A 21,843-nucleotide genomic window follows, 5' to 3' on the forward strand; every position below is an offset into this window, starting at 1 on the left:
ATTGGTGTGTCACTAACTAGAGCTCCTAAAAATAACTAATACCTAAAAATCTGCACATAATTGTAAATTCTGCTATGTATAAGAAGTGCTATTGAGTAGGACAGTTTGTGCTTTACTTCTAAGTACTTGGTGGGTCCAATCATGTGAATTTATTTCCATCTACTAACTCCTGTTCTTTTCAAATCTTTATATTTTTGGTGTATCTCTTATAAACAGTATATATCTTTGTTTTTTCATATTAAATTTAAAAAATTTTTTTCTTTAACAAGATAATTTTGTACATTTAAGATGGTTTATTAATACATCTGAACCTGGTCTTTTTATTTATATTTCTTTCCCTTCCTTTTTCATTTTCTTCCTCTCTTTTTTTTTTTTTGAATGAGTGTTCTTTTAACTGTTTCTTCATATGTTCTTTCCCATTCCTTCTCCCCATCATACTTACTTTGAAGTTATAGGTTCTATTCTATTAATGGCTACTCTAGTTAGTTTGAAATACATATTAAATTTGACAAAGTCTAAAGTTAATTATCTTTTTCCTCCTCTTAAAAATATAAGAATCTTAAAATACCTGAACTGATTACTTCCTCCAAACTTACATACTACTGTCACCAAATATTTTGGTTTCATCATATTTGCCCTTTTCAAAATTAGATATTTCTCTTTTACAGCAAGTTTGCTTGGGATTTACTTACCTAATTACTACACTAATTTTTCCATCTTGCATCTGAGACTTTCCACATGCCATTCATTTTCCTTTTTCTGAAGTTTATTCTTGGTATGTGTTTTAAAAAAGAACTATTTTTTATTATCTTTGTTTTTTTGTTTATCTGGAAATATCTTTATTTTGTTCTCTTTCTTGAAAGACAGATTCAGTTGACCCTAGAATTCTAGAGTAAAGGTTATTTTCCTCCACGTGCTTAAGACAATACACTCTTTTCCGAACCATTGTTGCTATGGAAAAGACTTTTATCATCTGCCATTCCTTTATAGTTGATCTGTCTTTTCTTTTTAGCTGCTCTCATAAATTTCTCTTTCTCTTCTGCATTTTTGTGTTGTTTCTATTGATAATTCATTGAGCTTCTTCAAAGTACTGTTATTATTCAAGAGTTCTCAAAAATTAAAACAAACCTCAGCCATCATCTCCTTTAATGTTGTCCCTTTATTTTAACTTTCTGAGATTCTAATTAGATAGCTCTTATCTCTTAAATTTTCCATATCTCAGTCTCTTTTGTCTCTTTGGAGAAAATTGAAGATAATTTTCTCTGATCTCTTTCAGTTCACTTTTTCTTCAGTTGAGTCTAATCTGGTTCTAGTCTATTTGAATTTTTAAAAAATATTTTTATGCTTACTGAAAAAATTAATACAGAGACTCCATATATTTGCCTCGGCTTTCTCTAAAGTTAACGATACTACAGTTATCGAAACCAATTGCAGACCTTATTAAAATTTTGCCAGATATTATAATAGAATGCTTTTTCCTTTGCAAGATCCCACTTTGCAGTTAGTTTTTGTGTCTCTGTACATACTCCCAATTTGACTATTCTTCACTCTTTCTTGTGTTTCTTATCTTGACAATTTTAAAGAGTACCTAGTGAGTTATTTGTAAAATAGCCCACATTTTGGATATGACTGATATTTTCTCATGATTAAACTGAGGGTATGCCTTTCAGGGAGACAAGGCTACAACACAAGATGGCTGCACTCTTTTCTGTGAGTCATAAGCAGGGTAAATGATGTCAACATCTGTTCTTATTTTTAATGGTAACATTGATAACTTAGTTAAGGTGGTATTTACCAAGTTTCTCTATATTGTTACTATTTTTCCAATATCATAAGCATTTTGTGAGAAGATATTTTCTGATCATACTTTCACCAAATAATTTGAGCAACCATTGATAATTCTTGCTTGTAATAATTACTGCTGTGGTGTTTATCTAATGGCAGTTTTCTGTTTCCACCATTGCTTCTACATTTGTTAATTGGAATTCCACTGTTAAAAAGATTTACTTGTTTAATCACTTCACTTTTACCTGCATACAGTCATGGATATTTTATTGTAGAGGTTAAAATATCTTCTTATCTTCACTTGTTCTCTTTCTCAACTTGTTCCACATTTGGCCATTGGGAGATCCTTCTTATTGACGCCTGAGTCCTTTTGCCATGCTCCATCATTTTTGTTTTGTTTCTCAACAATATCTCTCAAATATTTTAAAGCATTACTGAAGTGTAATTATATACCATATAATTCATCCATTTTAAGCACATAATCCAATGACTTTTAATAAATGTGTACAGTTATGCAGACTTACCACGATCCAGTTTTAGAATAATACTTCTATTACTCCCAACGTTCCCTGATGACCATCTGCAATCAATCCCTGCTCCAATATCCAAGCCCCCCATAAATAAATATTGATTTACTTTCTGTGTCTTTAGTTGCTACCTTGTTTCAAGTTACATACACACGGAATGATGTAATAGGTAGTTTTATGAGTGGTTAAAGTTTTGAAGCTCATTCATGTTGTTGTTATTATTTCTTTTTAAATTGCTGAGCAACACTCTGATCTTACCATATTGTAAGCATTTCCTTATTTTTTTGTACCACAGTGTTCAGGGTTCATCTTCTGTTTTCACTTTTCCAAGCCTGGAATCAACCATTTCTCACTGTAGCCCTGCTTCTTCTTACTTACTCATTATTTCACTTCCATTGTTCATATCTAGAAGTACTAATTGGTCCCTTTTCAAAATCCCTTTGTTCTTGAAATGTTGTTAGTTAGGGTAGACACTAAGATCCCATAACAACGAAATTCTAAAATACAGTGGCTTAAATATTATGATGTTTAGTAACATATTTTTCTAACACAGTCTCCTTCTCATGTAATAGTCTAGAAAATAAGCAGTGAACAGCTGGTGAGGCAACTCAATACAGACATTTCACTATATCTAAATTCTGCTGACTCAATTCTTTTACCAGTTATCAGTACACAAGGAGGAGAAATAGTGAGGAGTACACAGGCATTCCTTCTTTATTTTATTTTTAGTGGTAGGCGAATACAGCACCTTTATTTTACTTTTTTATGTGGCACTAAGGATGGGACCCAGTGCCTCACATGTGCTAGCTGAGCACTCTACCACTGAGCCACAAACCCTAACCCTAGATACTCTTTTTTAAGGCTAACCCTTAGGTGTCACATGAGTTCTGTTCACAATCCACTATCAGAACCTCAACAGAAGGCAAAACAACCTTCAAGGGAAGTTAGTAAGCAAAGTTTCTAGCTTGGCAGTCACATATCTATAATTTTAAACAGTTTTTTACCTTCTAAAACAAGAGAAAGATTAAAAAAAATTTAGTGTAAAGTGTCCGAAAGAGTGCATCGCAAACAGTACCATCCTTTATTGACAAATGCATACGAATAGTTTTACATTATATCGATAACATTCAACTAGAAATATTTTCCAGAATTTCCACTCAGTCATTGGCTATCCAACTTTATCAGCATCTTTTCCTCTCTACAGGTTATAACTTTCTTCAAGGAGAAGAATATACAAGTAGCTCAATAAAAGTGTATTATTATAAAAAGTAATAGCTAACATATATTAAGCAATATATTTTACATATATAATGTCATTGAAATCTCACAGCAAAACCTTACAAGGCCTACTTATCACATAGATAAGAAAACTAAGATTTACAGAGCTTATGTTTCCCAAAACCATAAATTTAATAACCCAATTCCAAGCTCTTAATCACTATGTATTAAAATGAACATTTTTAGCACACTTTTAATTCTTCTCAATTCAGAGTACATCTTAAAATTATTGGTTATCACAATAGCTGTAATAGTAATACTAAGTGACAATAATGAGGCAATTGACATTCCCTGTGTGTGAATAAAACTTGTAGAAATTGAGTTGGAAGAAAATCGTACAGACATTACTGACACTCTTAACTAAGAACTAAACAATTGCTGAGAGAGAGCAAGCAGGGTAGAAATACTTATCAGCATAGTCAAAATGTATATCAAAAGCAGGTCAACAATGATCCCAACTCAAGATTGTTCAGCTTGTGATTTGTTTGAGCTTACAAGTGCAAAAGTGATATGCATTCAGTATGAAGTGTACTTAAAAGTTTGATCTTTTCCCAGGCCAATAATAGGTGGGAAGATATTCTCTTGAGATGCTGGGGGCAGCCAACCACAGCTTCCAGCCAGCCAGAGGGTCACAGGGATAAACAGGAAATGTTCTATATTGTACTTTCATTGCTAAACCATCATGTTTGGGAATGTTAGGTGCCCTGCATACATATTTTAAACTTCAATTTCAACTTATGAGGGGTATCAGGAGGCAGCATCATAGGAAGGAGAGGAGCAGGTATGATTGCAAATCTGTTTTAACAACCCTGCACTCATGGTTCTTGATTCTTCTTAAAAACATGACATAAAGACTCCATGTGTAAAAGCTGAATATCGATGATGGCTGAGTCAGAAAGCACTTCAAAAGCATTGAGAATCTGAATGTAAGGAATGTTTGCAATTCCTTAACCAATTATTTCACATATATTTCCATTTTAAAGTATGTACAAGTTATAAATAATACAACATATATCATTAGTTGTGATAGGGTTCTGATAAATATAAAAATGTTAAATGATAAAAAGTTTTGGCAGTATGTTTGAAGTAGCATATGAAATATATTACAACATGCTATAATAAAACAACATTTATTAATTCACTATAAGACACCTTATCATCAAACTCTACTACAATATCAAAGAAATTTGGTTCCCTTCCCCAACTCCATATTCTGACCAAGAACTTTATGCATTTTTAAGGATAAACAATCTTATGATTAACTCATTTTTTAAAAAAATTATTTTTATCATAAACAAATGGGATACATGTTGTTTCTGTTTGTACATGGAGTAACAGCATACCATTTGTGTAATCATACATTTACATAAGGTAATAGGGTTTGATTCATTGTTATTTTTTCCTTCCCCCCACCCCTCCCACCCCTCTTTTCCCTCTATACAGTCCCTCCTTCCTCCATTCTTGCTGCCTCCCACCCACCCTTATGTGTCATCATCTGCTTATCAGCGAGATCATTTGTCCTTTGGTTTTTTGAGATTGGCTTATCTCACTTAGCATGATATTCTCCAATTTCATCCATTTGTCTGCAAATGCCATAATTTTATTATTCTTTATGGCTGAGTAATATTCCATTGTATATATATATACCACAGTTTCTTTATCCATTCATCAATTGAAGGACATCTAGATTGGTTCTATAATCTGGCTACTGTGAATTGAGCAGCTATGAACATTGATGTGGCTGCATCTCTGTAGTATGCTGATGTTAAGTCCTTTGGGTATAGGCCGAGGAGTGGGATAGCTGGGTCAAATGGTGGTTCCATTCCAAGTATTCTAAGGAATCTCCACACTGCTTTCCAGAGTGACTGCACTAATTTGCAGCTCCATCAGCAATGTATGAATTTACCTTTTTCCCCACATCCACTCCAACACCTATTGTTGCTTGTATCCTTGATAATTGCCATTCTAATTGGGTGAGATGGAATCTTAGGGTAGTTTTGATTTGCATTTCAATTATTACTAAAGAGGTTGAACATTTTTTCATATGTTTGTTGATTGCTTGTAGATCTTCTGTGAAGTGTCTGTTTCATTCTTCCTGCTAAGGATTGCTTTAGCTATTCTGGGTTTCTTATTCTTCCAGATGAATTTCATGATTGCTTGCTCTATTTCTGTAAGGTACATCATTGGAATTTTAATTGGAATTGCATTGAATCTGTATAGCACTTTTGGTAGTATGGCCATTTTGACAATATTAATTCTGCCTATCCAAACATGGGAGATCTTTCATCTTCTAAGGTCTTCCTCAATTTCTTTCTTAGTGTTCTGTAGTTCTCATTGTAGAGGTCTTTCACCTCTTTTGTGAGATTGATTCCCAAGTATTTTATTTTTTTTGAGGCTATTGCAAATGGAGTTGTTTTCCTCATTTCCCTTTCAGCGGTTTCATTGCTTGCATATAAAAGTGCTTTAGATTTATGCGTGTTTATTTTATAGCCTGCTATTTTGCTGAATTCATTGATGAGGTCTAGAAGTTTTCTGGAGGAGTTTTTTGGATCCTCTAAATATAGAATCATGTCATCAGCAAATAGTGATAACTTAAGTTCCTCTTTTTCTATTCGTATCCCTTTAATTTCTTTAGACTGTCTAACTGCTCTGGCTAGAGTTTCGAGGACAATGTTGAATAGAAGTGGAGAAAGAGGACATCCCTGTCTTGTTACCATTTTTAAAGGGAATGGTTTCAGTTTTTCTCCATTAAGAATGATGTTGGCCATGGGCTTAGCATAAATAGCCTTTACAATGTTCAGGTATGTTCCTACTATGCCTATTTTTTCTAGTGTTTTGAGCATGAAGGGGTGTTGTATTTTGTCAAACTCTTTTTCTGCGTCAATTGAAATAACCGTATGATTCTTATCCTTAAGTCTATTGACATGATGGATTATGTTTATTGATTTACAGATGTTAACCATCCTTGCATTCCAGGGATGAACCCCACTTGATCGTGGTGCACAATTTTCTTAATATGTTTTTGTATACGGTTTGCCAATATTTTGTTAAGGATCTTGGATCTATATTCATCAAGGATAGGGATATTGGTCTAAAATTTTCTTTCTTTGATGTGTCTTTGCCTGGTTTGGGTATAAGGGTGATATTAGCTTCATAGAATGAGTTTGGTAGGGTACCCTCATTTTCTATTTCCTGGAATACTTTGAGAGGTTTTGGAATGAGTTCTTCTTTGAAGGTCTTGTAGAACTCAGCTGAGAATCTGTCTGGTCCTGGGCTTTTCTTTGATGGTAGGTTTTTAATGGCTTCTTCTATTTCATTGCTTGATATTGATCTGTTTAAATTGTGTATGTCCTCCTGGTTCAGTTTGGGAGGAGCATACATCTCTAGAAATTTGTCAATGTCTTCCGTAGTTTCTATTTTATTGGAATACAGATTTTCAATGTAGCTTCTCATTATGTTATGTATCTCAGTGGTGTCTGTCATGATATTTCCTTTTTCATCATGAATTTTAGTAATTTGAGTTTTCTCTCTCCTCTTTGTTAGTGTGGCTGAGGGTTTGTCTAAAGTTTTTCAAAGAGCCAACTTTTTTGTTTTGTCAATTTTTTGAATTGTTTCTTTTGTTTCAATTTCATTAATTTCAGCTCTGATTTTAATTATTTCCTGTCTTCTACTACTTTTGCTGTTATTCTGTTGTTCTTTTTCTAGGGCTTTGAGCTGCAATGTTAGTTCATTTAGTTGTTGACTTTTCATTCTTTTCTGGAATGCACTCCATGCAATGAATTTTCCTCTTAGTTCCACTTTCATAGTGTCCCAGAGATTTTGATATGTTGTATCATCATTCTCATTGACCTCTAAGAATTTTTTTATCTCCTCCCTGATGTTTTCTGTTATCCATGTTTCATTCAATAGCATATTATTTAGTCTCCAGGTGTTGGAGTAATTTCTGTTTTGTTTTTTTTTTTATTTTGTCATTGATTTCTACTCTCAGTCCATTATGATCTGATAGAACACAAGGCAGTATCTCTATTTTTTTGCATTTCCTAAGGACTGCTTTGTGGCATAACATATGGTCTGTTTTCAAGAAGGTTCCATGTGCTGCTGAGAATAAAGTGAATCCGCTCATTGATGGATGGAATATTCTGTATATGTCTATTAAGTCTAGGTTATTGATTGTGTTATTGAGTTCTATGGTTTCTTTGGTTGGTTTTTGTTTGGAAGATCTATCTAGTAGTGACAGCGGTATGTTAAAGTCACCCAGAATTATTGTGTTGTGGTCTATTTGATTTCTGAAATTGAGAAGGATTTGTTTGATGTACAGGGATGCACCGTTGTTTGGGGCATAAATATTTACTATCGTTATGTCTTCCTGATTTATGTTTCCCTTAAGCAGTATGAAATGTCCTTCTTTATCCCTTCTGACTAACTTTGGCTTGAAGTCCACTTTATCTGATATAAGGATGGAACCCCCCGCTTTTTTACTGAGTCCATGTGCGTGGTAGGTTTTTTCCCATCCTTTCACCTTTAGTCTGTGGATGTCTGTTTCTATGAGATGAGTCTCTTGCAGGCAGCATATTGTTGGGTCTTTCTTTTTAATCCATTCTGCCAGTCTATGTCTTTTGATTGATGAGTTTAGGCCCTTAACGTTCAGGGTTATTATTGAGATATGATTTGTAGTCCCAGTCATTTGGTCTTACTTTTGGTTTTTAAGTTGGCTTGCTTTCTCCTTTGAGTGGTTTTTCTCTAAGGTAGTTCCTCCCTTTGCTGACCTACATTATTGTTTTTCATTTCTTCCTCATGGAATATTTGAGTGAGAATAACCAGCTTCAGGAAAGTCACAAACTTCTCTTACAAGAAGCCACAGTATGGAAGGAAAAAGTGAGTGACCTTAATAAACAGAAAATAACATTGGAAGACTCTAAGGTACAGGCAGAAGAAGTTTTATGTGATACAGAAAATCACTTTAAGTCTGTGACCAAACGCTTGCTAAAGATGAAGGATGGGGCTGTGCCTGGAGAAGACCTAACAGATGATGATAACTTAAAGTTGGAAGTGAAGAGTGAGTCAGAAATTGGTGCTCACTTAGGAAATCAGCCAAAAGGAGCTTTGAAGGAACTGGTTCATGCTGTTAAGTTAAATCCCTCTTTAAAAACCTTAGGAGAAAGAAATCAAATTGATACTTCATTATCTGAAGTAGATGAAACAAAAGAAGATCTTACAGAACATATTAAAAATCTTCAGACTGAGGGAGAATCTTTGAGGTCAGAAAATACACAGCTTGAAAATGAGAACCAGAAACTTCAGCAGAAACTTAAATTAATGATTGAACTGTATGAAGAAAATAAAGTGAAACTCCTCGGGAAATTAATAGCAGAGGAAAAGTGCCGGTTTGAGGAAAAGGAGAAACTCTGCAAAGTGGATATAAGGATCAGCCTCGCAGCTAAACAGCTGGAGACCTGTAGAAAACAAGCCAAAGATTTGGAGGAAGAATTGGAGAGTACCATTCATTTTTTTGAGAGGCAGATTCTTTTCTATGAGAATAAAGCTTGTGATGATGATTTGGTAGCTTCGACTGCTGGAAGAAACCGTGAGTATTTAAGGAAAGTAAATGCTCACAACAGACAAAAATTACCTGAAATAGAGTTTGAATTTAAATCTTTAGAAAAAGATCCTTATACACTTGATGTTTCAAATACAGTATTTGGCAGAGAGCACACCCTATATGGTCCCTCACCATCAGGTCGAGTTTCATCTGAAATGAGAGCTTTTCATTTGGAAAGGAAGGGTGCACTCTCCCCTTTGCTTCCAGGGGAAGGAGGAAGAGGCTCAGGATGCCGGGGTCCAGCCCTAGCAGGAGTCCATGGGTTCCACACCGGTAAACAGGGCTCGGGGAGACAGCGTCGGCGATGGATGGAGAATGAAAGACACAGACTCTAGTTCTGGTGCAATCAATCCCACTTTATTCTGGGGAAGGCTGGGTTTATATACAATTTTCTTCAGGCCATAATGGCAGTCTTGTGGTTAATATTAAAGAAGTTTTCAAAGCATAGGCAGAAAACAACAACCTTACAGATCATCCTTACCTAATCACAATTGTTTTAAGAATATCTAACTACATTGATGAGCTAATACAATGTTTATTTCCTTAAAATCTAAACTCTATGTGACCTAAGACTATTCTTATTATCCTCGTGGTTAAAGTGATAGACAAGTAATCTCATGTGACCATTTCTATTAGGTCCCTCTGGTTAATATCTAAATTGCTGAGTTAAGGGTTACAGGAGGGCAGTGGTCCCAATGGTTATTGTGTGCCAACATTTATTATAGGGGTGACATATTCTTTGTAGGAAGGAAGGAATGTTTTGGAACCTTATTCTCTTACCTCACTACCACACATAAACAAAACCATTGTTAAAATTTAACCAGCCTGTTGGAGAGAAAGGCAGATTTATAACTATTTTCTCCAGAGGCTTTCAGAGACTCATTGCATGGTTGCAAAATTATTTTTAATTTTGTTAATGGTAAAGACCCATTGTTTTTCAGATTGTAGGTAATATTTTCTGGAATTTTTGTTGTATTCCCTTCATCCCCTTAAGTAATCCATTCAGACTGAAATGAGTAATATATTATCAGAGAAAACACCATGTTTTGGAGCAAAACATCTGGAAATTCCTTTTAGGATGAGCCTTTGCAATCATCCTCCAGAGGATCTTTGTCAAGCACTGGATGGAATTCCAGATGCCCCCGCATCAGGAGGCTCAGAGAAGCCTCTGGACCGTCAGATTAGCAATAAAAGAAGAGAATCACACTACGATGGGTTAACTGATCCTCATAGAGCACCTGCTGACACTCTGATCCTGACACCTCCATGGGAACCAGACCATAAGATGATGAGCCTTCCACCAGGCCAAGCATATTCTGATCTACCTGTTCCTCTACAAAGGCAAGATGAATATTTTTCTAATTATGGTAGACTTTCCAGACCAGCAGAACTCAAAAGTCTTAATATTCCTTCTTTGGATAAAGAGGATGAGCATACATCTTCAGAAATGGAATCCAGTAGAAATAATACCAAAGATGAGCTTGATAATTTAAATGTGCCGGATTCATCTCACCCTGCTGAAAATCAAGCGCTGGCTCTGGCTTTGCTTTTGTTCCTCTCATTCCAGTCAGAAATCCATCACTTTGAGGAGATGCAAGGAGGAATTTCATGAGAAGAGGATCTTTCCTTCCTCCACCTCCTCCAGGAAACATGTGCAGAGCATCTGGAGATTATTTTCCACATGGCCCACCACTCCTTCCATTCCCAGTGTGAAACATCTATTCACTGAGGCATTTTCCTCATCTTTTCCCAAGAGCTGGATTTTCCCCCGACCCCCACATTCTGAAAGTAGAAGTGAGTTCCCTTCAGGGTCGATTTCACCTTCAAATGAGCCTGCTGTTGAAGATCCAGAACCACAGCAAGAAATTTGACAATATTTTTTATCTTTCTTCAAAAGTAATTTGATTTATCTTATTTTTAGTTTAACTGCTTTTACTTAAGCGACTATACTTTTGCTCCAGCTGAAGTTTAGTGGAATTATCATCCTTAGGATGGTACTTTGTAATTAAAGATGACTTTAATATGAATCTTATGAGTAAATTATTTCCATTTTATTTTATTCTACATAGTATAAATTTTAATTTGGTTAATCCACTATTACATAAACAATAGCAGAGTTTTATATACGTAATCTTGCAGTTTGGGATATTTTAAACTCAAACAAAGACTGTGCCTTTATGCCAAGAAATGTTTACTATGATTGTAGCAAATATGAAAGTAACTTCTTTTTTTGGAGGCGGGGGGTGCTGGGGATTGAACCCAGGGCCTTGTGCTTGCGAGGCAGGCACTCTACCAAATGAACTATGTCCCCAGCCCGTAACTTTATTCTTAAGAAAATATTTTAATTGATTTAAATTCTTGTTTGGCATTGATGATAATAAAAGTCAGCCAGTTATTCCATAAAAAAGAATAAGTAGAGCATATTAAGAGTAAACAAGAAACATGAGTGAGCATGTCGCATAAACAGGAGATTTCAAACATACAAAAAAAAATGCCAGTTCTCAGAAAATTTTCAGGAATTGGAAATCCCAATTTAAGCTCACTCTATCCCCATTTACCCTTATATCTCCTTTATTTTATACCCATTTTCACAAAATTAGTAATTGCATTCTATTGTGGTTCACTGATACAGGGCATGACCTCGTCTTTGTTTTGCTCTCAGGGAGACTTTTGTAAACTGTAAATGAATTATTAGGACACTGAAAAGAGAAAACAAAGACATTACTTCAGATTTTGTTATTATTAGATTCCATAGTCAGTCATAAGATGACTCCCAAACTAGTATAAAATTTTAAAAATTCCTATTCTCAATTTCCGTATCATTGCAAATAAGTAACAGTTTGCAAAGCTGCACCAGTCCAGAGACCACACTTTGAACAATGGTTTCCCAATAGAGACCAAGAAAGAGCATTTATTAAAGATACCCTAATTAAGAATTAGTGGAGTTGGATAATATCATGCTAAGCAAAATAAGCCAAACCCAAAAAACCCAAGGCTGAATGTTATCTCTGATATGGAATGCTAATTCACAATAAGGGGTGTGCTAGGGAAGAACAGAGGTACTTTAGGTAGAGGTAAGTGAAAGGAGGGGAAGGGGTATGGGTGTAGAAAGGGTAGTAGAGTGAAACGGACATTTTTACTTCATGTACACATGACTGCTTGATGTGATCCTACAATATGTATAGTCTGAAAAATGAGAAATTTTACTCCACTTATGTATGATTTATCAAAATACATTAATCCATTAACTTTTTAATAAATAATACAATATTCAAGAAGTACTAAAGAGTTCCCTAGTTACCTGCCACCCTGAAGTATATCTCCATCAAAAGAGGCAAATTTGAACAGGAAAACAGCACAGAAATCAAAAGAATTTTCATTATTTCTTGAAGCAAGATTTTATAGTACTGATAGGCTTGCTTTTAAAAAATTTTTCATTCTAATTGTACATGACAGTAGAATGCATTTATACATTTTGATAGATCTTACATAAATAGAGTACAATCTCTCATTTTTCTGATGGTACATATTGCAGTATCACATCAATCATGCAGTGGAGGAAAGTAGACTACTGGCCAGGGTCAGGAATCAAAGAGAAGGAAGGGAGAAAGGACCATAGGGAAGACGCACTCTTCTTGGGCATGCCCTCATGCCCCACTTCCTCCCGCTATGCCCCACCTGCCTACACAGTTACCACCCAATCCATTCAAACTAGATGGATTGATTTGTACAACTGTCAACAATACAATCATTTCATCTCTAGATATTCCTGCATTAACAGAAGCTTTGGGGGAAGAGTCAGATCCAAATCATACCATTCTGTTTCATGTGCTCATCTTCTATCACTTTTTTTTTTATTTTTTTACATTTACATAGGGTAATGATGTTTATTTTATTTTTCCCCTCCCCCCACCCCTCCCACCCCTCTTTTCCCTCTACACAGTCCTTCTTTCCTTCATTCTTGCCGCTGTCCTTAGTCTAACTCTAAACCTAACCCTAAACCTAATGCTAGCCCCTCCCACCCCCCCATTATATGTCCTCATCCGCTTATCAGCGAGATCATTTGACTTTCAGTTTTTTGAGATTGGCTTATCTCACTTAGCATGATATTCTCCAATTTCGACCATTTGCCTACAAATGCCATAATTTTATCATTCTTCATTGCAGAGTAATATTCCATTGTATAAATATGCCACAGTTTCTTTATCCATTCATCAACTGAAGGGCATCTAGGTTGGTTCCACAATCTGGCTATGGTGAATTGAGCAGCAATGAACATTGATGTGGCTGTATCTCTGTAGTATGCTGATTTTAAGTCCTTTGGATATAGGCCAAGGAGTGGGATAGCTGGGTCAAATGGTGTTTCCATTCCAAGTTTTCTGAGGAATCTCCACACTGCTTTGCAGAGTGGCTGCACTAATTTGCAACTCCACCAGCAATGTATGAGTGTTCCTTTTTCACCACATCCTCGCCAACACCTATTGTTGCTTGTATTCTTGATAATCGCCATTCTAATTGGGGTGAGATGAAATCTTAGGGTAGTTTTGATTTGCATTTCCCTTATTACTAGGGATGTTGAACATATTTTCATATATCTGTTGATTACTTGTACATCTTCTTCTGTGAAGTGTCTGTTCATTTCCTTAGCCCATTTGTTGATTGGATTATTTGTATTCTTCGTGTAGAGTTTTTTGAGTTCTTTATAGATTCTGGAAATTAGCGCTCTATCTGAGGTATGGTTGGCAAAGATATTCTCCCACTCTGTAGGCTCTCTCTTCACATTTCTGATACTTTCCTTTGCTGAGAGAAAGCTTTTAAGTTTGAATCTATCCCAGTTGTTGATTCTTGCTTTTATTTCTTGTGCTATGGGTGTCCTGTTAAGGAAATCTGATCCTGAGCCAACAAGTTGAAGATTTGGACCTACTTTTTCTTCTATAAGATGCAGAGTCTCTGGTCTGATTCCAAGGTCCTTGATCCATTTTGAGTTGAGTTTTGTGTAGGGTGAGAGATAGGGGTTTAATTTCATTCTATTGCATATGGTTTTCCAGTTTTCCCAGCAGCATTTATTGAAGAGGCTATCTTTTCTCCATTGCATATTGTTGGAACCTTTGTCTAGTATGAGAAAATTGTATTTATTTGGGTTTGTGTCCATGTCCTCTATTCTGTACCATTGATCTACCTGTCTATTTTGGTACCAATACCATGCCATTTTTGTTACTATTGCTTTGTAGTAGAGTTGAAGATCTGGTATTGCAATACCCCCTGCTTCGCTCTTGCTACTGAGGATTGCTTTAGCTATTCTAGGTTTTTTATTCTTCCAGATGAATTTCATAATTGCTTGCTCTATTTCTGCAAGGTACATCATTGGGATTTTAATTGGAATTGCATTGAATCTGTATAGCACTGTAGGTAGTATAGCCATTTTGACGATATTAATTCTGCCTATCCAGGAACATGGGAGATCTTTCCATCTTCTAAGGTTTTCTTTAATTGCTTTCTTTAGTGTTCTGTAGTTCTCATTGTAGAGGTCTTTCACCTCTTTTGTGAGATTGATTCCCAAGTATTTTATTTTTTTCGATGCTATTGTGAATGGGGTAGTTTTCCTAATTTCTCTTTCTGAAGATTCATCACTTATGTATAAAAATGCATTGGATTTATGAGCATTGATCTTGTAACCTGCTACTTTACTGAATTCACTTATGAGTTCTAAAAGTTTTCTGGTGGAATTTCCAAGTTCCTCTAAATATATAATCATGTCATCAGCGAACAGGGATAGTTTGAGTTCTTCTTTTCCTATTCGTATCCCTTTAATTTCTTTGGTTTGTCTGATTGCTCTGGCTAGAGTCTCAAGGACTGATGTTGAATAGAAGCGGTGAAAGAGGGCATCCCTGCCTTGTTCCAGTTTTTAGGGGGAACGCTTTCAGTTTTTCACCATTTAGAATGATATTAGCCATGGGCTTAGCGTAGATTGCCTTTATAATGTTTAGGAATGTTCCCACTACCCCAATTTTTTCTAGTGTTTTGAGCATGAAGGGATGCTGTATTTTATCAAATGCTTTTTCTGCATCTATTGAAATAATCATGTGATTCTTAACTTTAAGTCTGTTGATATGGTGAATGACATTTATTGATTTCCGAATGTTGAACCAACCTTGCATCCCTGGGATAAAACCCACTTGATCACGGTGAACTATCTTTTTAATATATATTTGTATGCGATTTGCTAAAATTTTGTTGAGAATTTTTGCATCGATATTCATTAAGGATATTGGTCTGAAATTTTCTTTCCTCGATGTGTCTCTGTCTGGTTTAGGTATCAGGGTGATATTGGCTTCATAGAACGAGTTTGGTAGGGTTCCCTCCTCTTCTATTTCATGGAATAGTTTGAGAAGTATTGGAATGAGCTCTTCTTTAAAGGTTTTGTAGAACTCGGCTGAGAACCCATCTGGTCCTGGACTTTTCTTTGTTGGTAGGCTTTTGATGACCTCTTCTATTTCATTGCTTGAAATTGGTTTATTTAAGTTGTGTATGTCCTCCTGGTTCAGTTTAGGTAGTTCATATGTCTCTAGAAATTTGTTGATGTCTTCGAGGTTTTCTGTTTTGTTGGAGTATAGATTTTCAAAATAGCTTCTAATTATGTTTTGTATTTCACTCGTGTCTGTTGTGATGTTTCCTTGTTCATTCCGAATTTTAGTAATTTGAGTTTTCTCCCTCTTTCTCTTTGTTAGTGTGGCTAAGGGTTTATCAATTTTATTTATTTTTTCAAAGAACCAACTATTTATTTTGTTAATTTTTCCAATTGTTTGTTTTGTTTCGATTTCGTTGATTTCGGCTCTGATTTTAACTATTTCCTGTCTTCTACTACTTTTAGTATTGGTCTGCTCTTCTTTTTCTAGTGCTTTGAGCTGTAGTGTTAAGTCGTTTATTTGTTGATTTCTACTTCTTTTTTTGAATGCACCCCATGAAATAAATCTTCCTCTAAGTACTGCTTTCATAGTGTCCCAGAGATTTTGATATGATGTGTCTTTGTTCTCGTTTACTTCTAAGAATTTTTTTATTTCCCTCCTGATGTCTTCTGTTATCCATTCATCATATAATAGTGTATTATTTAGTCTCCAGGTATTGGAGAAGTTTCTGTTTTTTATTCTGTTATTTATTTCTAATTTCAATCCATTATGATCTGATAGAGTACAAGGTAGTATCTCTATCTTCTTTCTTGTATTTGCTAACAGTAGCTTTGTGGCATAAAATATGGTCTATTTTAGAGAAGGATCCATGTGCTGCTGAGAAGAAAGTGTATTCGTTCTTTGTTGGATGGTATATTCTATATATGTCCTTTAAGTCTAAATTGCTGATTGTGTTGTTGAGATCTATAGTTTCTTTATTCAATTTTTGTTTGGACAATCTATCCAGTGGTGAGAGAGGTGTGTTAAAATCACCTAGTATTATTGTGTTGTGGTCTATTTGAATTCTGTAATTGAGAAGGATTTGTTTGACGTACATGGATGAGCCAATGTTCGGGGCATAGATATTTATGATTGTTATGTCTTGCTGATTTATGCTTCCCTTAAGCAGCATGTAATGTCCTTCTTTATCCCTTCTGACTAGTTTTGGTTTGAAGTCCACATTATCTGAGATGAGGATGGATACTCCAGCTTTTATGCTGTGTCCGTGTGCATGGTATGTTTTTCCCCATCCTTTCACCTTTAGTCTATGGGTGTCTCTTTCTATGAGATGAGTCTCTTGCAGGCAGCATATTGTTGGATTTTTCTTTTTAATCCAATCTGCCAGTCTGTGTCTTTTGATTGATGAATTCAGGCCATTAACATTCAGGGTTATTATTGTGATATGATTTGTATTCCCAGTCAATTGACTCATATTTGTTTTTGACATGATTTGGTTTCTCCTTTATTTGGCTATTCCTTTAGGCTAGCGCCTCCTGTTGCTGATTTGCATCATTGTTTTTCATCTCTTCCTCATGGAATATTTTGCTGAGAATGTTCTGTAATGCTGGCTTTCTTTTTGTAAATTCCTTTAGCTTTTGTTTATCATGGAAGGATCTTATTTCATCGTCAAATTTGAAGGTAAGTTTTGCTGGGTATAAGATTCTTGGTTGGCATCCGTTTTCTTTCAGGGCTTGGTATATGTTGTTCCAGACCCTTCTAGCTTTTAGGGTCTGGATTGAAAAATCTGCTGATATTCTTATTGGCTTCCCTCTGAATGCAATTTGATTCTTTTCTCTCGCGGCCTTTAAAATTCTGTCTTTATTTTGTATGTTAGTTATTTTATAGTAATGTGCCTTGGTGTGGGTCTGTTGTAATTTTGTATGTTTGGAGTCCTATAAGCCTCTTGTACTTGGTTTTCCATTTCATTCTTCAGATTTGGGAAATTTTCTGTTATTATTTCATTGAATAGATTGTTCATTCCTTTGGTTTGTTTCTCTAAGCCTTCCTCAATCCCAATAATTCTTAAATTTGGCCTTTTCATGATATCCCATAATTTTTGTAGATTCTGTTCATGATTTCTTACCATCTTTTCTGTTTGGCCAACTTTGCTTTCAAGATTAAATAATTTGTCTTCAATGTCTGAGGTTCTGTCTTCCAGGTGTTCTATCCTATTAGTTATGCTTTCTATGGAGTTTTTAACTTGGTTTATTGTTTCCTTCATTTCAAGTATTTCAGTTTGTTTTTTTTTTTCAGTATCTCTAACTCTTTATTGAAATGATCTCTTGCTTCCCGTATTTGGTCTTTTAACTGTTGATTGGTGCGATCATTTAATGCCTGCATTTGCTCTTTCATCTCCTCCTTCAATGCCTGCATTTGCTCTTTCATCTCCTCATTAGCTTCCCTGATCATTTTAATTATGTACATTCTGAACTCCCTTTCTGACATTTCTTCTGCTGTGCTGTCATTGGGTTTTATTGATGTAGTATCTAGGTTTGTTTGGGACATTTTCTTCCCTTGTTTTCTCATATTGGTCAGTTGTCAGTGGGACCCTGAGATATTGCAGTTTTCCGCTACTGGCTTATAGTGTTCCGGTAGATTTCCAGTGTATCACCTCCCAGGCTTCAGTAGCCTGATGTCTTGGAGGAATCTGATAAAGCAGCTCATCCAAAGAAAACTGCCCCTAGCCCCCTACTGGTTCCATGGTTTGGAACTGGCTCTGTGCGGAAATGCTCTCACTGTGGGCCTGGGCCGTGCAGCTGGCCGTGTGGGAGGAGCCCACTGCCGGAGTGTGGAAGGCTACCTTGGGAAGACTCTAGCTGCCCTGCCCGGCTCCAATAAGCCACCTCTATCTGGGCCTGCCACCCGGGCCAAGCTTTACCCAGTGGGCAGACTCACCCGTGGCTCGATTTCAGTCCGAGTCTCTCAATGCCTCCCGTTCTTAACTCCAGGGTTCTGGAGCGACTGGGGGTGCAGTCTCCCTCTAGGCCGCCATCTTGGATCGCCCCGTGAAGAGAGCCTGCAGCCGGAGTGGGCAGAGCCACCTGAAGAGGTCTCTGGCTGCCCTGCCCTAATCCCAGTGGCTGTTTGCGGATCGCGGCTCTCCGCTGGTTCGTTGCTGGAGTACACTGCGCTGCAGGGGCTCTGGGACTCGGAGCTTGTTCTGGTCAGAAAGGCTCTCACTAGCGGGCCAGTTCTGTTCCGAGAACTTGGAGAAGCTGGCTGTGTGGGTGGGGCCCACCGCCGGAGTGCGCAGGGCTGCCTGTGGATGACTCTAGCTGCCCTGCCCGGCTCCGATAAGCCACCTCTATCTGGGCCTGCCACCCGGACCGAGCTTTACCCAGTGGGCAGACTCACCCGTGGCTCTATTTCAGTCCGAGTCTCTCAATGCCTCCCCTTCTTAACTCCAGGGTTCTGGAGCGACTGGGGGTGCAGTCTCCCTCTAGGCTGCCATCTTGGATCGCCCCCATCTTCTATCACTTTAAGGATTTAAATACAGTTATTTTAAGATACTTTTCAAATTGATCTAATCAATTTCCTTTGGAGTGACAAGGGCTTAGGCAAACACCCCATCCACTGAATCTTGGAATCAATAGCCTATGGGTCTGGACTTCCCAGGTCAAATCATTCATTCAGTCTTCCTGTGGGGTTATGAATTCCCTTTTCCTTATGCACTGAGGGAGATTTCTGGTAACTTTTGTGTACAGGAGAAAGAAGTTCCTGTACTTATATTTTGGGTACAGACAAAAATACCTTTGGACACCCTGAACTGAGAAAGACAGGGTTTGTTGTGGTTTGAATTGTAAATATTTTCCAAAAATCTGTCTGCTGAAGGTTTGATGGCCAATCTTTGTTGCTATTGGGAGGGTGGAACCTTTTGAGGTGTGGCCTGTTGGGAGTAAGTTAGGTCATTGGGAGTGTGCCCTTGAAGAGGCATTTTGGAACCCAAGCCCCTCTCTCTTTTTTCTTCTGGGCCAATAATCTCCATGGGGCAAATAATCCTCTTTCAACATGTACTTCCACTACTGTATACTGTGCACTCACAAACCCAAAGTGACAGGGCTAAATGACCATGGACTGAAACCATGAGTCAAAATAAACTCTTCCTCCTTATAAGTAGTTTATCTCAGGTATTTTGTGATACTGGCAGAAATCAAATTAACACAGGTGAATTCACCCCTGCTCTACTACCACTAACTACTCTCAGATTGATTTGGTTCTCACAAGACTTTTTATTCTACTCAGGTGAGGAATTTCCAGAGGATTCTGTTTTAGGATGGTCTCCTTCTCTTAGTCGAGTATCAACTCTCTTGGTCCTAAAGCTTTATTGACACTATCTTGTTCCCAACCCTCCATCACTTCTGCCTACACTCTTGGTCTTTCTTGAGCTCTGATATCCTGATTCAACACTCAGTTTTGGCTTCCCGAACTACATCTTTGACTCATACCAGGTAGGAAGGGTATTTGGAAACTTCTTTTATCTTTTTATAAAGATTAATTTTGGAGAAAAAGAAGCAGAAGAAAGTAAGATGAACATTATTTCCTTACCAATTATGTAGCAATAATTGTACTTGGTGATTTACATACATTATTTATAATACTGGAGTTAGATGTTATTAACCTTTAGAATGATATTAAATGCTCTCTGATTTATTGGATTTCCAAACAAGTGTGAAGTAATTAAGGTCCTATAACCTACTAAAGACATTAAGATTTATGAATCAACTTACTAATCAAGAAGTAGTCATGTCTATCCAGTCACTAATGACCATTTTGAAAATGAAGTTATGAACACATTATATTTCTGCTCCAGGAAAACTTCCCTAAACATCCAGGATGTATGCAAATTTTTGCTTTAATGGGGTTTTTAGATAACAACATTGTATGTTTGATGCATTATTTGGTGTCTTTGTAAAAGTGAATTCTAGGGTATAAAATTCTCAATGAAAAGATGCAAATGCATCTTATAACAAAACATATGAGATATTTGTATGTGATACGTAAGTTTAGTTCCTTCTCCAATCTTTACATTGCTTAAACTTTTCAGTGTCATGCACTATTTCCTAAAATGGCTTAGAGGATGGATTGGTACCTTCAGTTATCTTCTGTTGATGTTTTAGAGAGCTGTTAGAATATGCAAAGAGATAGTCATGGGCAACAGTGAAGCTGTTGAATATTCAATGTGTTTTTTCAAATTCAAACTTATTTGTGGAAACCATCAACACATGTGGTACATGGAATAAAACCATGGTAGTAGCCAAGACTTGCCTCTCCAAAATTATTACTTATTTCTTCTTCAGTAAATACACCAATATTATTTGCAAGCCATCACCTAAAGAGAAGTGAGCACTCATCCAGGAGGATGGAGGACAAAGCTGTGTGAGTCCTAAGTTAACAAGATCAAGTTACATACTTGTCATAACAACAAGGGAGGGTTCATTTATTTATTTTCCTGGAACCTGTCAGGATATAGCTTAGATGTGGTGGCTGACCACATTTCTGTTATTCTGATTCAAGCAGAAAATCCTTTGCAGATCCACAAAAAGTATTATTGCAGTACTGCAAAGGGTAGAATTCTATTCAATGCAATTTAGATGATGCATTAAGTATTTTTGCCATGTGAATATAGAAACTCCAGGTCATTGGAAGATAACTTTAAAGGTGGTCTTAAGGTAGAAAAAAGGCTTCTGAACAACCATTATATTCAAGACACTTGAGAGATTTTTTATTCTATGCTTTCTAGATCAAATGATCCTGAACTGGGGTGGGAGATAGTTGCCAAGGGCTTATTGAAGTTAACTTTTTTAAAAAATTCAAGTACCAACCAGATGCAAATAAATGGAGTCAATTAGACCATTAAAGCTTTTATGTACTTGAACCCGGAAACCTGAGTAAATGTTTTATTAGGAGTTTCTCACATAGAGATATTTGCCTGAGAGTTTCCCTTCTTTACTGGCTTTTGCCATTCTTTTGTCTTTATTTCTGCATGGATTCATAATTTGGAATTGCCAATAAGAATGGACTTCTAAGGAGTGACAATTTTTGAAAGATAACTACTGAAATTGCCAATCATTTTTTCAAGTTCAAGTTCATTTACCCATTATATTTTCCTAATAGGGTTATTTTTCTCCTTTAAATAATGATTTTATTAACTAGAATCTTAATCTAGCACCAGTGCCATTTGTACCAGGCTGTTCTGAATTGTTTTTGA

The 21,843-nt window shown here is 36.4% G+C and overlaps 1 protein-coding gene across 1 annotated transcript; it reads left to right on the forward strand.

Annotated features, from left to right (window-relative positions):
- The first annotated feature begins 8,384 nt into the window (after window positions 1-8,384).
- On the forward strand, window positions 8,385-10,776 carry LOC124961317 (cTAGE family member 2-like). Its single transcript, XM_047519938.1, is given in 3 exon segments — window positions 8,385-9,426; window positions 10,344-10,718; window positions 10,721-10,776. Coding segments are annotated over 3 exon segments (1,473 nt in total).
- Window positions 10,777-21,843: the final 11,067 nt, after the last annotated feature.

The sequence above is a fragment of the Sciurus carolinensis genome, chromosome 12, assembly GCF_902686445.1.
Source record: "Sciurus carolinensis chromosome 12, mSciCar1.2, whole genome shotgun sequence".
In the NCBI taxonomy this organism is placed as follows: Eukaryota; Metazoa; Chordata; class Mammalia; order Rodentia; family Sciuridae; genus Sciurus; species Sciurus carolinensis.